Genomic DNA, 15,991 nt, shown 5'->3' with positions numbered 1-15,991 from the left:
ATTAAATTCATTGAAGCCAAATTTTTATTATCTTGCAACTGTTCTGTGCAACTCTTTTTTTACATTACAATCTTAGAACATTTTTTCTAACACAGAAATACTTACCTTATTTATTTTATTTGTTCCGAAGAGTTTGACTTGTTTATCTTGTGCAAATGACAACTCTGTCGTTACCCTTAATCAAAATGTACTATGTATGTAGTGTCTTTTTTGTATGATTCGGCAGCAATCCTGTTGTGTTTCGTTCCAGAAGGGGACCCTCCGTCCCCGCCGTGCTGGATGGAAGCGATCAAAAGGAGCTTGGAAGATGATCAGAACCCTCGCAATGCGCACCTTTTCATCCTGAAACTCATTCTGAACTGTGAGTCGTATTTCAAGCCTTACGCCCACTTCTGGTTCGCCCCCGTCATGAGAGTGCTGCTGAGCGGCTGTGCCGGCTCCAACATCAACTACATGTTCACGGACGTCGTGGCGATGCTGCTGGAGTGGAAGGACGTGGCGATCCCCAACTCGAACGACATCGAGCGGCACTTCGCCAGCCAGATCTTGGACTTCTTCATGAGGAACGTCGACAGCAGCCGTCGCGACGTGTTCAAGTACAACTTGGACGTCGTGAAAACAATCGTGGAGCTGTGGAAGCCGTGTCTGGACCTGCCCTACCAGTTGTTGTTGGACAAGATACGCCCCCAGGAAAACAGCCCCACTTATGTTGTTGCCGGTTTGCAGCTGGCGGCGATCCTGCTGGCGAACGGCCTCGAGCCGTGGAACGCCGTCGCAAGGCCGTCGTTCCTCGAGCAGCTGATCTCCAACTTGGATTCCAGCAGGTCCGAGGTGTACCTGGCCTGTGCGGAGGTGGTGGGGATGGCGCTGAAGGCGCTGGGCGTGGGACGGGACGCGGAGCCGACCGGAGACGCGGCAGTCTTACTGAACGGGACGAAGCAGAAGATGAGGCATTGGGGAACGTCTGCCTCGATGGTAAACAAGTTCCTGCTGTGCCTGCACGCCGCGGGGAAGCACTGCGGCGCGGTGGCGGGGGAGTTCGCGGCCCTCCTCTACTCCCGGGTGCTGAAGCTGAGCGGCCCGCACCTGGCCAAGTGCCTGGAGATGATCGGCTGGTGTCCGGAGACCACGCTCGAGCTGGCAGCCGTGGACGCGGAGCGGTTCCTCGCGTCCCACGACCCTGACGTCCAGGAGGCGGCCCTCGCTGCGTTCGGCCGGGCGGTCCGGCTCATGGACGCCGGCCGGCTCCAGAGCATGGTCTCGCACGCCCCCCGCCTTGCGTCGCACCCGTCGCCCGCCTGCCGGCGCGAGATGCTCAGCATCCTCGCCTGGGTCTACAGCGAGTACGCCGGGAACACGTCACCGGAAGGACGCCAGCTGTTTGAGGAGAGCAAGATGGGCCTGGTTAGAGGCCTGGTCGACGCAGATGACGCTATTCAAGAGACTGTATGCAGGTAATGGGATTTACTTACAGTGAAACCTTTATCCATCGTTTTTCAAATGACCACCAGAAAAAAAACAATGCATGCAGGAAAACAATAGATGTGGGATTTGTTTACAGACTTCGGTAAATGTATGCATAAGCAATGGTTTCCAAGCTTATTATACATAAAATCATTATAAAAAATTTAAATAATAGTAGATCATTTGTTAAATCAGTTTTACTTTAAATTAAGCAGATCACTAATTTCAAAATACATATGTACATCAATCATCCCTACCAGTCTTTCTTTTTTTACTTGATAGGACGTATTTGCTGACCTGCGCACGTATTTCTTCACGTTTGTTAAAGATCGAATTTAGTGTAGAAGGTGGAATTCCGAGACGTTTAGCAACATCCACTCTCTTCTCGCCAGGATTCTTCTCCACTTCTTCGACGATCTTTAACCTCTCGTCTAGTGTTTTTACTTTTTTCGGTCGGGCCATTACCAGGGTCACGATAAAAACGTTAAAATATATTTAATGTAGCTGCTGAATACTTTCAAATGCACCGTATTTTCACATGACCACGTGCCAAAAAATTGTTTACAGGTACATACATAAAACAAAACAAAAATGAATTAGACCAAAGATGACGAGATATGCATAAAAAAACGTGCGTAGTGTTGCCAACAAGACAAAAAGACCGCCCGAGTGATGAGGTAAAAGCACAACTATTGATTGTAGAAGTACATTAGCATCTATCTTGAGTTGTTCAACGATTGATACAAGAAAAACAAAAGGTGCGTTCCAACATTTTGAGAAATCAATACGGGAAAAACGAACATTCAAAAACGACACAAACGGGATTATTTAACGTTGTTTACGTGGGCTTATTGAAGGGACCAGAATAAACAAACGATTGATACGGAAAAATGTTAGATGCGGGATCCATGCATCGAGGTTCCACTGTACTTGTTTCTTTCCGTTCATATTTCTAACCAAGTACATAATACACTGTAATTCTTTGAAATCCCAGTTTACTCTAGTATACAGAGTATACAGATATACGTCCCCTATAATTTTCATGCTGTACAACTTTTCTATCAGTTATGGGGTTCATATGCACTGTCTTTTAAGATCCTATTTTATTATTACTGGCACTTTTTATTAACTGGAAGTAAATTTTTCATGTTATACATAAAAAAAAGTATTTAAATCAATGAGTTCCTATTTTGTCTTCTAGAATTAAATAATTGTTTTAGTATTTTAGGTTTAGTTGTGGTTACTTATTGTTTTGCAACTTCCCATAAGATAACCTGAATCTTTTTATTAGTTTTTGTAATCCAAGTGGCATTTAGGAGGAGAGGGAGGGAACATTTTTACAGTGTATTATGTGTAATTAAGTTACATGTGATTGATAAATTTCAAATCATCATTATCTTCATTCTTCTCAACAACATTATTATTCATTGCTACTTCAATATAACAGTTAGGTCAGAAAATCAAAAAGCAGAGATCTCTTGCTTTCTCTGATTTGGTTTCTTATTATGCCTCCACCACTCTGTTATATTCTTTAACTTTTCTCGCCTTTTCACTAGTTGTCTGTGTGAATGTAACAAATAATACCTATTTGATTAAGGTTTATGTATTTCTCTCTATTTCGTTTACTGTATTTTAAACCAATTTTTTCTTGGAGTCCTGTGATGATGATGATCATAGTCTCACTTCTTGTTGTAGTTATGTTTAAGAAACATTAGATATTTGTGGATACCTGTGTTGTGTATATACTTAAAAACTGTGCCAGATCACCGACAAAATTACCCAGCGGCTTACCGCGGCGCCATCCTGAAGTCCACTGCTCTACCAGAGGACAGTGTTGCCAGATGACTACTTGCAGGAGTAGTATCCACCCGCCCGAATCCCACGATGAAAACAACACGTGTATTATTCTACCGAACAACCTGATTGCTTGTTCAGTTAGTGTTGAAACGAGAGTGTCGGGAGGGTCCTGGCCGGCTGCAGCGTGGGCCTGTGTTGCCGGCAGCTTCTGGGCGGACAACGCGCGCCTGCCCGCGGCGACGGGCCCGCGGCTCGTGGCGCTCGTGACGGAGCTCTACTCGCCGGCCACGGAGGAGCTCCTGACGGGGAGCCTCGCCCGCCTCGCGCTGCAGCCCGCCGACCACGGCGCCAGGATGTTCGACCAGCCCCTGGGCGAGTGTCGCTTCGAGGAGTACCGCCCGCTGGTGTCGTGGCGCGCCCAGCACGCCACGCTCGCGCCGCTGTTCGCCGACACGCTGGCCAGCCAGCTGCGCGGCGGGGACGCGGGGACGCTCGCCCCGGGGGTGCGCGCCACCCAGGCCAGCCTCGCCTTCCAGCCCACCGTCGACGCTAGCGGTGAGCGTCTCCTCTCCTCTCCTCCCCTTCCTCGCTGCCTCGGCGTCGCGGCGTGCGCTAGGTAGTGGAGGTAGTGAACATCGCTGAACACTGTCATCTGCCCCCCCAGGTGGAGCCGACGCGTCGGTTGCCAGCCTCAGCACGTTCTCCTCGGCCAGTTCCAGTGGCACGCTGTTTACTCTGGGCAGTGGCTCTCAGACGTCGGAGCTGAACACCACGAGGTCCCACCTGCAGTTTGGTAGGTAACACACTGGGCACTCGTAGCCGGCATTTTCCTGGGGTCAGTTGTCATACAGATCTGTGAACATAGATTTGTATGTCACATATGAAATGTGACGTTTAGGTATTGTGCTTTTAATGTAATTAAGACGGCCAATTGTGAGTAATGCGATAGTTTTAGGTTTTTTTACACAAAATTATTCACAAATATCTAACATTTTTCTATTTGAATTTAAACATTGAATGAAATTTATTTTCTTTCCCATTTCATAGAAGTTCAAGAAAAATAAATGCAAAAACAAAAAGTTGGAGAAAAAAAGAGAGAGAAATATATAAAAAAACATGATAGAATAGTGTAAAATGCAGGAATTTATCAAAACTGGCAATGCATTTTCTTAAAACAGGAAAATTTTAATTTTGGTAATTTTGTGTTGATCAGACTGATTATTTAAATAAAAATGAAGTATTTTTATTAACTTTCAATCATAATTACAGGTTATTTGTTTCATTAAACAAGCTTGTATGTAATATGTTGCGAAAGCAAATCCAAAACTCTAAATAATTTTTTTTTTAGTTGCATCCATTTTTTTTTATTATTCATATTTTTTTATGTATGACTTCCACTTGTTGTAGCTGTTAGTAACAAAATTATTAATTTTAAAATGTGGATTTGAATATTGGATTACTTACAAACATCAAATATTTTTAGAATACTCGCAGACCACCTGACACGGCCAAGTCAAAGCAGTAGCGTGTGTTCATGGCGCCAGTGTGATGATTGTTGGTTTTTTTTCTTGATAGGGTTCGCCAGGCCGGAAACCACCAGGTCGTTCCTGAGGCGGAGGTTCCTGAGGAACCAGAGCGACGTGCGGGAGGGTTTCGCCCGGCGCGAGGTCGGCCGCAGCCTGCTGCGACAGGAGCTGCAGAGAGAGAGCGGGCGGCGGCGGGAGGCGACGGTGGCACTGTACCGCACCTACAGGAGGGGCGAGCTGCCCGACGTCGAGATCCCGCACTCCGCCCTCATCAGGCCCCTGCAGGCGCTCGCCAAGGTGGGCCCGGCCCCGCTTCCACGGCCATTGTCTGAAGTAGCTCGGCTTCTGGGTTGTAGCCGCGTCCTTGGAGTATAATTCACCGACGTTTCGGTCGACATTGCAGTCTGCCATCATCAGGGAGCAGTTACCTACCTACCTACAGCAGTAGGTAACTGCTCCCTGATGATGGCAACTGCAATGTCGACCGAAACGTCGGTGAATTATACTCCAAGGACGGACACGGCTACAACCCAGAAGCCAAGCTACTTCAAAAAGTAACTATTTTCTATCTAATTACCAACAGCAACAGGGAAAACGGAGATAAGTCAAGGAATTTTTTGGTCTGTGATTATTTTTTAATGATTAGTAGGCCTGTGCGAAGCTTTGACAATGCAAATCAATCAAAACTCATTTTAATAGTTTATGACTTCGCTAGGAAATTTGCTATTCGTTTTATTTGCAGCTTTGGTAGTGATGCAAAGTTTTGCCTCTAATGTCATTTTTTTTTGCAAAACTTTAAAACATTGGAAGCCTAAGATTTGCGCCCCCCCCCCCCCCCCCTTTTTTTTTCACCCTTTTTTTTATCCAGCTGTAGCCTTATGTTTTGTCTTAATAAAATTGGTTTTATTGTAAAAATCAAAAGTTACCACTCCGTTCGCTTAATGAATGCTCAATACTAATATTAAGCATGGTTGGTTTATAATTTTTATTGAATAATGTTATAAATAGGGCTCAATTGGTTAATCACTTAATTGGTTCATTAGAAATATTTAAAGAAAAATTTTTTTTACTTCAATCTTGTATTTTATAAACTAAGTTTATAACAGTTTTGCCGAAAACAATGCTTACTGTTTGATTTGATTTCGCGAATATTTAAAATATTCAGTTTGATATTCGCTTTGCATCTAAAACTAGTTAGTGTTCACACAATCCTAATGATGAGACTAAAAAAAATTAACGTCTAAGCGGAGACATTTTGATTTGTACCGGTTCCATGTACTCATCCTTTCTTCCTCCATTCCAACTTGTGCCTATATCAGTACTTTGACCATGTGCATTGACTTCGTTGCTTGGCAGTAGTGCAATGAAATAATTTATAGTTTCCTATTGCAATAGTTAAGTGTGGTATGCCTACAAGTCAAAATTTCGAATTTGGAATTTTGTTCTTCGTTGGCTGCAAAAGTGGTAAGGGGGATTTTTTTTGTACCTCCTTCCCCCCCCCCCCCCCCCCCCCCTTCCCTCTGGAAAAGTCAAGAAATTTTTAGTACAGGTTTGCTACCCACCCTGATTAATTAACAGCGACTTCAAAATTGATGTTTCCGTATGTGGTTTTATGTAGCAGTGGCACTTCAGTAAATGTAACAAAATGGAAATTGTGGAGGGGGGTGATGTTGTATAGTTGCCATAGTCGAACTCAAAAATATAATTTCCCAACGATGAAGTTGATAGATATTATTTTAACCATTGGAGAGAAAAATTGTTAATGTTGTATTTATGAAATAAAGCTGTTATATTTGAAACGAGTTTATAATTGGTATCCCCACAAGTACAGAAATCTATCTAACTTTGGTTAGTTCATTGTTACGGATAAATATATAGTTGACTGCAGGTTGTGATCTAATCTTAAAAGAATTTAGGGCGTTTTTTAGTATATTAGCGCTAGGCGAGTTGCATAAACAATTCCAGCTTACCGTAGGAAAAAATACGCAATTGCGGCAAAGAACGTGAATCTTATTTTACATTCAAATTATCGATAGTTCTTACGGCCTAAATTTTAAATACGATAGGATTCCTTATGTGGAATTATTCTTCTTAAGCTTACAGCTGCTCGAGAATCGACAGTTCCGAGATTCCAGGTGTAATCGGTGGGGGCGGAAGCGTCGGAGAACGTAACGTAAGCCGGTGTGTGTCGTGTGTGTCGCAGCTAGACAGCTCGGTGGCGAGCCAGGTGGTGGTGGCGCTGTTCGCGGGCCTGGCGAGGGGGGCGGGGAGCGAGGAGGACAGACGGGCGCTGCTGCGCGGGGCGGAGTCCGCGCTGGGCCACGTGCTCCGGTCCACCGTGCAGTGCTGCCCGCCCGTCGTCGAGACCCTGCTGAAGATGGCCCTCCCGCACACCGCCCACGTCCGGCTGGAGCCCCGGCTCGTGGTCTCGGGTACGATCCGGGCCGCGCCCCCTTGCGTTTGTTTGACAAAACCTGTGATACAATAATATGTCAAGCCTCGAGAAATCGTTTTCCCGAGAGACTTAATGGGGTGTTGTGCAGAGGCATGTTCAACACTTCTCCAGGGATTTCCTGTCCCCAGCATTTTCATATTCTTGAATAACAACTGAATCCTGTTAAAATTCGCCAAGGACGCGGCTACAACCCAGAAGCCAAGCTACTTCAAAAAGGAACAATGTTTTCTATCTAAACCCTCCCCCAAATTTTTTATTTTTTCTTTTCTTCCTGTTTTTTTTTTTAAATGATGATCTTTTTCGTTACCTATCGAAAGTTTTTTAAAGAATTGGCTCAGCATTTGCAGTAAGTTAGACCTTCGAAACTCACTTCGTTATGATACGGGTACGATCCGGGCCACGCTCGTTTACGTTCTCCCCCGGGGTGTTGTGCGCAGGCATGTTCAACACCTCTCCAGGGATTTCCTGTCCCCAGCATTTTCATTGTGTTGTATAACAACTGAATCCTGTTACATACCCTCCCCCAAATTTTTCATTTTGTTATTTTCTTCCTGTTTTTTTTTTTAAATGATGATCTATTTTGTTACTCATATAAAGTTTTTAAAGACCTTCTAAACTCAACTTCGTTATAATTTTTACGGGGGGTTTATCTACTTCGTCGTTATCTGAATCTGTAGCTTTTTCTTTTTTTTACGACACCTCGCTTCACACGTGTCATCGTGAGTCTTTGCGGACCTCATTTAATGTAGGTGTGGACCAATAAACTTTTGCACTGTATTGGAAAATGAAGTTGACACAAATGGTGATGATTTAGTCGTACAATGTTTCTAATTTTGTTCATTTAACAAAATACATATTGAAGTTTGTAAAAATTAGTAATTGCTAGGGTTGGGCTAATGAAATTCTCAAATACCATTAAATTCCTAGTATTTCTAGGATTTAATATTTGAGGAAAATGATTTTAAGGAAAATAAATTAATTTTATAAAGTCAACACTGATAAATTCTGAATACTAGGCAAATTTTTTTTTTCTTCATACCTATTCTGTTATCCCCTAGGTATTGTACTTTTAACATGTAATTGTGTTAATAAATTAAATACATGTATTGTTTCTGGAAACTTAATTTGTGAAACATTAATTTGAAGGGTAGAATGTTTCAATACCATAGTTAATGTTTTTATTTTATTGTACATCATTTCATTTTTGACTCTTGACACATAAAATCCAGAAATTCTGATATTCTAATTTGAGAGTCAAAAAGAAAAAAGTCAAAATTTGTCACCCCTGATTTCACGCGGGAAGCGATTTTACGAACATAATTCGTGGAACCGTGAACGTACGTAAAATCGGGGTTCCAGTGTGTACAGATTTCGTATTCAGAAGGTGAAACTTTTTTCCGTGATGTTTGGCAAGCCTGCAGAGCGAGCGGTCTGTACTCGCTGGGCGCCCTGGTGCTGGAGAAGATGCTGCTCGACGCCTCGGAGGAGTTGGTATCCGTGACGCCAGCGAAGCGGGCCCGCACGGAGCAGTCCCAGGACGACGGGTTGTGGCTGCAACTGGCGGAGTGAGGCCTGTTTGAAACACTGTTCCCGGTTTTTACTACAAGTTCTGATCTGTTGTAAATCCTACCTTCTATAATTTCACCGAAGCAGTTTCTTTTTGACATATAAATATTGCACTTTTAAAAAATAATTTTTTGTTAAAAGCATGTCAATTAATCTAAAATAAATTAAAAATCAACAAGTATTTGTGTGTCTAAAAAAAAAAGAAGTATCAATGCTGTAATATAAAAGAGTAACAAATAACAATTGCAAATCAAAAAAAAATTATACACTTTTCCAATCTGTTAAGTACGTACAAACTACATGCTATACGAATTACATTCTTTGGATTCGCTGAACTTTACTAAAATATTTTTTTTTTAATTTGAATGAAGTGTTTTATAAAAATACAATGAATCATTATTTTAGTTGCACTTCGGAGTTTCATGTTGTACTAACTTGCATTTTGTTGCTACTTGGTGCATTGACATGCTTTTCGGTTGTTGTAATTCACCTATAATCTTGTGCCAACATGAAGAGTGGTCCGAGGATATTCGAGCACGTGCGCTGACTGCCATCGGGACTGGAGCCTGTGAAGCACAGTGATGCTTTTTCATGTAGTTTTCCTTCATTTTATTTATTTAACTACATTTGGGTACAAATCATTTTATTTGTATTGTATCAAGTGATATTGTTTGTCGTATTAGGTTTCCGATTCATTTCGGTATACCTATGTGGATGTATTTCATTTCCATCGGTATCGTTTCAGGTTACAGGAAAGCTTCACTATAAAGAACATGAAGGGACCAAAAAATAGTTGAGTTTGTTATACTGAAGTTCTTTATACTGAAACATAAGCATTGTTATAAATATGTATACCGATAAACACATGAAACACCTTAAGTGTACTAAGGTTCAGTATCACAGTCATTAGTCTATGGCCGCTTGAAGAACCTGTTCACATACTCTCTGCTGATGCTTTGTCTATGGTCAGGAGACACATTGTAGGCAGAGCTGCCAACCTCAAATCACACCCATCATTAATGACAATTATATGGAAAAAGTACATGTAAATCATGCACGATAAATTTTTCCTGAGGAATTATAACACACACAAGATAAAATAAGGACAATAATATGCAAAAAAAAAAAATGAAAAATGTAGGCCTATGCATATGAATACAATGAAAATTAATGAATCAAAGGAAAAAAAAAAACTATTTGAACAATACAATCATCTGAATATGTAAGAAATGTCAATAATTTTACAGGAAATTTTCAACCTTCAATTCAAAGTATGCAAAGTTATACTTTTGAACAATTGTCTTTTTATTTGCTTCTTTTATCCTGGTTGGATAAGAACTGTCTTATAAACAAACAACAGAACTTGTAAACAATAACTCTGCGTTAGTTACTTTCGTTTCTTCAGATGTAGCGAAAAAACTACGATATGGATTTATTGCTCGTCATGACTATAAAATATTCCACATTTTTCTTTAATTCAATGTGCCCTCTACAGTCATCCCTTCCAACGTGTGCAATTGAAAAGTCACACGTGCATACATTACAAAACGCATGGTGTTCCAAAACATTTGAAGACGACAAGCATCGTCATTCTTTTGAATAGTTAGGTCTTAGGTCGAAAGTTTTGATGAATTGCGTTATTTTTTTTTCTCCCCCATATACACTTTTGTTCTGTCACACGCTTCATTTCTACAACCGGCACTGAAGAACACAACGCTATTGAAAAACGTAAAAAATTTCACACCTGTAGACACGACAAAAACACTATGGACTGTGATGAAAAAAATGACTTTCAAAAAATAAATTAAAACACAGGTTAGCCAAAGTACCGTACAAAAATTATCGTAATGTAAGTAGCCAAAAAACGAAAAATCCGAGAATATGTACTACGTAGTTGTATCGTACAACGGACGTAATACCATTCCAATATTATTTCAAAACACGAGAATTAATCTACTAATTTCGATAGTACGTGCGCACACATACTAGTTCCGTTATTGTTTTTGTTTACGTACACGCTGTTACGTTTGAATAAGAAAATTAAAAATAAAGAACAAGTTTTTGGATGGTAATTTTTTTCATAATGTGCCTCAAGGTTGTTCGTTCAAGTGAATATTTTTGTTTCACGAAGAAACGGACCGTCGTAAAATTCGTTAAGATGAAATAAAATTCAAGGTTATTATATACGTTTTTGGCGGGACCAAACAATGAGTTCGGTTAAGTGAAGTGTTCGTTTAACTGAAGTTCGTTGTACTGGTGCTTTCCTGTATTTAGGTTATTTCACATTAATATGTTCAATTAGGTAACATTTACACCTACGTATTTCAGTTCTTTCCTTTGATTTAATTCGTTATAAATGGGTTCTTTTGATGCTTTTTCATGTAATTTCACTTCATTTTATTTATTTAATTACACTTGGGTACACATGCCATCAGAACTGGGGCCCGTTGGGGCACGGTGTGTAGCGGAGTGCTGCTATTTCAGTTCTTTCCTTTGATTTAATTCATTGTAAATGGGTTCTTTTGATGCTTTTTCGTGTAATTTCAGTTCATTTTATTTATTTAATTACACTTGGGTGCAAATGCCACCAGAACTGGGGCCTGTGGGGCGCGGAGTGTAGCGGAGTGCTGCGCGGTGTGTGGCAGGCTGTACAGCGGGCTGGAGGAGTGGGACGTGGTGCGAGGCGTGTTCAGCGACAAGCTGCGCTGCTCGCGCGCCATGCGGGAGGCCCTGGTCGCGGAGTCGGGCCGCGACTGGCACGCCGCGCAGGCCGGCTACCTGGAGGCCGTACAGCAGGACTGCTGCTACCGCGACTACTGCCGCCAGGCCTACTACAAGGTGCGCCCCCCACGCGTCGCGCTGTGCCCGTGTCTGTCTCGCGTCTTACGCAGTGGCGTAGCCAGGATTTGTGTATGGGGGGGTGTTGAGAAGCATGCCCCCCCTCCCCCGTATTAAAGCGGGGGGGGGGGGGGGAGGGGTTCCTCCCCCGGGAAAATTTGGATTTTAAGGTGTAAAATAATGCTACTTTAGCAGTTTTCGGTTCTTAAATTTAAATATTGTATTGATAAGAATTTTTTATTAATTTTAATATGAAATTTCTTTGAGTGATGAATAAGAAATTAATTAAAGATTTGGTGCTGGGGGTGGGGGGGGTGAACCCCTAAACACCCCCCCCCCCCCCCCCCCCCTTTACCTACGCCCCTGGTTTTACGGCTTCCTGAACTTCGAGTCAGGCAGCGCCTCGCTTGAGAAACAACACCGCCCGTGTGAGAAGAACTTTAATAACTTCATGCACCGTGCTGAAACGGATTGTTAGCGAGTGTTAGGAAAAAAGACCATAGCAGCGCATTCTGTTAGATCTTGGGCGAAGTGAGCCATGAGAAAATGCTAATTGCTTACGTATCCATTGGAGGAACATAAAAAAACTAATTTTTAAAAAAAAAAAAATCTCACTTGGGCGGTGTTGTTTCTTAAGGGCCTTGCCTACCTGAACACACATACTGTGTCGCGAGCTTCGGGAAAAACAACGCAATTTGAAAACTAATCCAGATATTGAGTGGGGTCGCATTTAAAGATTCGTTAAGGACAGAAAAGTACTTTTGATTTTAGTTAAATTGGTTAACTTTATTTTTAGAAGAGTTAAAAAATCTAAAAGGCTTGTTTTCAGAGTAATTTTTAGGCATGAAACAACTGATACAGCTCTTTAAAAGTACTTAAGGGAGTTTCATTACACCTGTACCTTAATTTCTATGCAATATAACGTTACCGTCACCGCTCTTATTTCACAGTAATCCTATGCACGACGAGAGGACAGCTTACCAGTTCACAGTCTCATATATATATATATATATATATATATATATATATATATATATATATATATATATATATATATATATATATATATATATATATAAAGAATGTTGGTATGTATGACAGTGATAATGATAAATTCTGACACCGTTTCATCGATCGCCATGGAAGTTGGCACATTGATGGGAAGGGGGCGGGTGTTCTCCATGGAGAAGGTTTTTTTTGTAACTGGCCGGTAGATGGCACTGCAGCGCTTCAACAACTTCTAAACTGTTCAACCGATCGCCATGGGTAAACAGAAAATGATAGGTCATAGACGTACAAACAATAATTGTTGTGTCATTTCATTTGTCTATGTCCACCACAGTGTCAGTTAGCCCTATCCATTATGCTTTACCATGCGGATAATAATATGTCAACCTGTGTTTAGCCCGGGCAACACTGGGTACCGCTGCTAGTATAGTATAAATTTACTTTTTTAAAATAATTTTTAATTCCTTTGTGTTTCAGTTCTGATTTCTACTCAATAAAGTATTTTCCATAAACTCATAATCAAAAAGTTTCGGGTTACATTGTATTCAGAGTCACGTTATTTTGGGGCCAACGCGGTGGCAGTACCGGTGTTTCGGGGCCTTGTGGGATGACGGAACCGAGCCGGGGGGTGTTGTGGTGTTGCAGTGCTTGTCGCACCTCAGCAAGTGGGAGGAGCTCAGGGCACAAGTGTACGAGTGCGCGGAGAAAGACGCCGACAACTTGTGGAGCGACCAGTGGTGAGTGTGGTGACAACTGTACTCAGTTCTCCAATGTCGAGAAATCTTCCCATTGAGGCCTCCACATACGGTGTTCAGAGCTTCGGAAAGATTAAACTCTAATAAAGTGTCTTTTAAGTTTAACATAATCATAATGAAGTAATGTCTCAAAATAAATTTTAATTCGAAAAATTGTATCCTGGGCACAAAGTGCAACATGAAAATTACTTGATTTAAAAGTAGCATTCATTCAAAGGAGGAAGGTAATAAATTCCATTAATTGTAATGCCTAAAAATTGTGTTATATTTAAATGAAGCTCTTGACTATAATCACTAAAAATATGAGTGTATTTTGGCCTTTAGGTTATGACTAAACAATACTAACTTCTGCTTGCTTTCAATATAAAGAATTGCTGGATCTCAGACATCACATTTTGAAGAATTACACTTGGTTTTAGATTAAAATGTATATCAAACAAAGAATATTAATGATAAATACGCACTTAACATTTGAAACATGCTTTCTCATGGGTGATCCCATTTTTGTCTAGCATCCATATTCTCAACACTCAAACTTTTAACTGACAGTTTCAGCAAAGCTGCAAGTTATCGACATGCGTTGAACCCATACATAGCTCCCAAATAAATTAAAAATTCTAAACTTTACCCGACATATAAAATGAAACAGAGTTTTAAAATATATACCCACTTGTAAATGAAACTCCCATTAAACCCTGTGTTAAGATTGGGTTCCACTACTACCAGCGCCGTTAGTTCGTGGGTTGCTGCGAGTTTCTTCACTTGGCGGACAGAGTGTAAATGTAAGTGGCCGGACTTGTCTATGTGACCGTGGTCGATACATTCAAATATGCAATTGCTGTGTTGAGAGCGTAGGTATTTGTCACCTCACCGTCTGTGGTGCTATGCACGTCTTGGGCTGTGACCAGGTCTCAAGAGAACGCGCTGCCGTGGTTCCTGTCGTCGGAGCTGCAGCTGCATCTGCAGGTGCTGGGTGCGTCGGGGGAGGGGGCGAGCGACTGGCCCGCGATGCGCAAGGTGCAGGATTGGCTGGAGAACGACGAGAAGGCTCAGCTTCTCAAGGTGACGACGGCCGACCCCCTTCGACTCACGTTCGTGCTTAAATTTTTCGAAAATGCTGTTTTCGACAATTCTTCAGAGTTACTATCATTCTTTTTAAGGATGCTTTATATACGTTGTTTTTTTGAGCTGGCATGATAGCTTTTTTTTTTTTAAGATCAGGTACTATGGCCATTTTTCGACTAGTGGTTTTGGGATCATGAAAACGTATTTTAATTTTTTCCTGTGTCAGTACTTTAATATTAGTGTCTGGGTTTTTGTTTTTTGCCAGTTTTGTTCCTGTGCTGGTTGCATGCATTTATTTAATCTAGGAGTAGGCTGTAGCGTGTACACTAGAGAAACATTGTTTTAAGCTGAATATTCACAACTAAACATTCTTATGTGTGCATGCAAAAAACCAGAAACATTGTGAGATGCTCTTGCAGTTTTTAATACAAGAGCAAGTAAATGGTAGAAAATATTTCTGCAGTACGTGTACAAAGAGCAAGAAACTGACAGATGTGTACTTGCAGTAGGTGTGCAAAGAGCGAGAAGTAGAGAGATGGACTTTAAGTAGGTGTGGAAATAGTAATACACAGCTATCTGTGCTTATATTATGTGTGCAGAGAGCACTGAACGGAGAGGTCTGTTTTTAAAGTAAGTAAGTGTTCAAAGAGCCAAAAAAAAAAACAGGAAAGGTGTACTTGCAGTAGATGTGCAAAGAGCAAGAGAAAGAGGTGTACTTGCAAAGAGCAAGAAACATGAGAGAATTGCACCAGCAGTAGTTGTGCGAAAGGAAAGACGCAGAAATAGGTATACTCAGCAGCAGGTGTGCAGAGAGTTTGGGCGCAAGCAGATGTGTGTTTGGGCACGTGCGAAGAGACGGAGGGGCTGGTTAAGAGACGCTGAGTTTTTCGTTGTGTGCCCTGCTCGCAGTGCAACTACAGCGAGGTGCTGGCGATGATGTGGCTGCTCAAGGGCAACTACGGCTTGGCCAATCACCACGCAGCTCACCAGGTGAACATGTTCCTGGCGTCGTGGGCTCACCTCAACCCCCTGGCTCGCAGGAGCAGGGCCAGCATGGTGCGCGCCCTGGGACGGGCAGTCGACATGCACGTGAGTTCTCTCTCCTCTCTCCGGGCCGTCTCGTTCTCCGGCGACAGTCGGCGATTTGCTCCCCTAAATGTGGCTATCGTACCTTTGAATATATATACTGTATAGAAGTCGCCAGCCCAGGTTAAAATTTCTAATACGGTTTTGAGGTAGTTGGTTAATTCACCGCCGCAATCGCCACCGTCTCTAGGGCATCGACTTGTGGTGGTCCCTAGCGGACAAGTGTCGAACTCTTCAAACACCCCTTCCCCACCCACCCGTTGAACGACCTTGAGCTGCAGTGAATGTTGGGTTGGGGGGTGCCGGGGAATGACAGCGGGCGACAGTGCTGCGCTCTAACGTGTAAATAACAACTAAGACGATACAGGGCGTTACGGCAGCGCACTGCAGCAGTGAAGTTCCCAAGCTGCTCATCATACACTCCTGAAAAA

At 42.2% G+C, this 15,991-nt stretch overlaps 1 protein-coding gene across 2 annotated transcripts in view; it reads left to right on the top strand.

The window, feature by feature from the left end:
- The window catches only part of LOC134539470 (DNA-dependent protein kinase catalytic subunit-like), a 99,077-nt gene that overhangs the window by 55,297 nt on the left and 27,789 nt on the right, over positions 1-15,991 (top strand). For both annotated transcript variants that reach the window (XM_063381532.1, XM_063381531.1), the window contains exons 29-38: positions 251-1,454; positions 3,467-3,816; positions 3,926-4,054; positions 4,837-5,084; positions 6,991-7,219; positions 8,657-8,807; positions 11,454-11,646; positions 13,300-13,391; positions 14,318-14,471; positions 15,384-15,563. In XM_063381532.1, coding sequence (XP_063237602.1) covers positions 251-1,454; positions 3,467-3,816; positions 3,926-4,054; positions 4,837-5,084; positions 6,991-7,219; positions 8,657-8,807; positions 11,454-11,646; positions 13,300-13,391; positions 14,318-14,471; positions 15,384-15,563 — 2,930 coding nt within the window. The remainder of the gene's footprint in view (positions 1-250; positions 1,455-3,466; positions 3,817-3,925; positions 4,055-4,836; positions 5,085-6,990; positions 7,220-8,656; positions 8,808-11,453; positions 11,647-13,299; positions 13,392-14,317; positions 14,472-15,383; positions 15,564-15,991) is intronic.

Source organism: Bacillus rossius, chromosome 15 (genome assembly GCF_032445375.1).
Source record: "Bacillus rossius redtenbacheri isolate Brsri chromosome 15, Brsri_v3, whole genome shotgun sequence".
NCBI classification, from domain to species: Eukaryota; Metazoa; Arthropoda; class Insecta; order Phasmatodea; family Bacillidae; genus Bacillus; species Bacillus rossius.
Note: the sequence above shows the minus strand (reverse complement) of the source record. Positions and strands in the feature narration are given on the sequence as shown.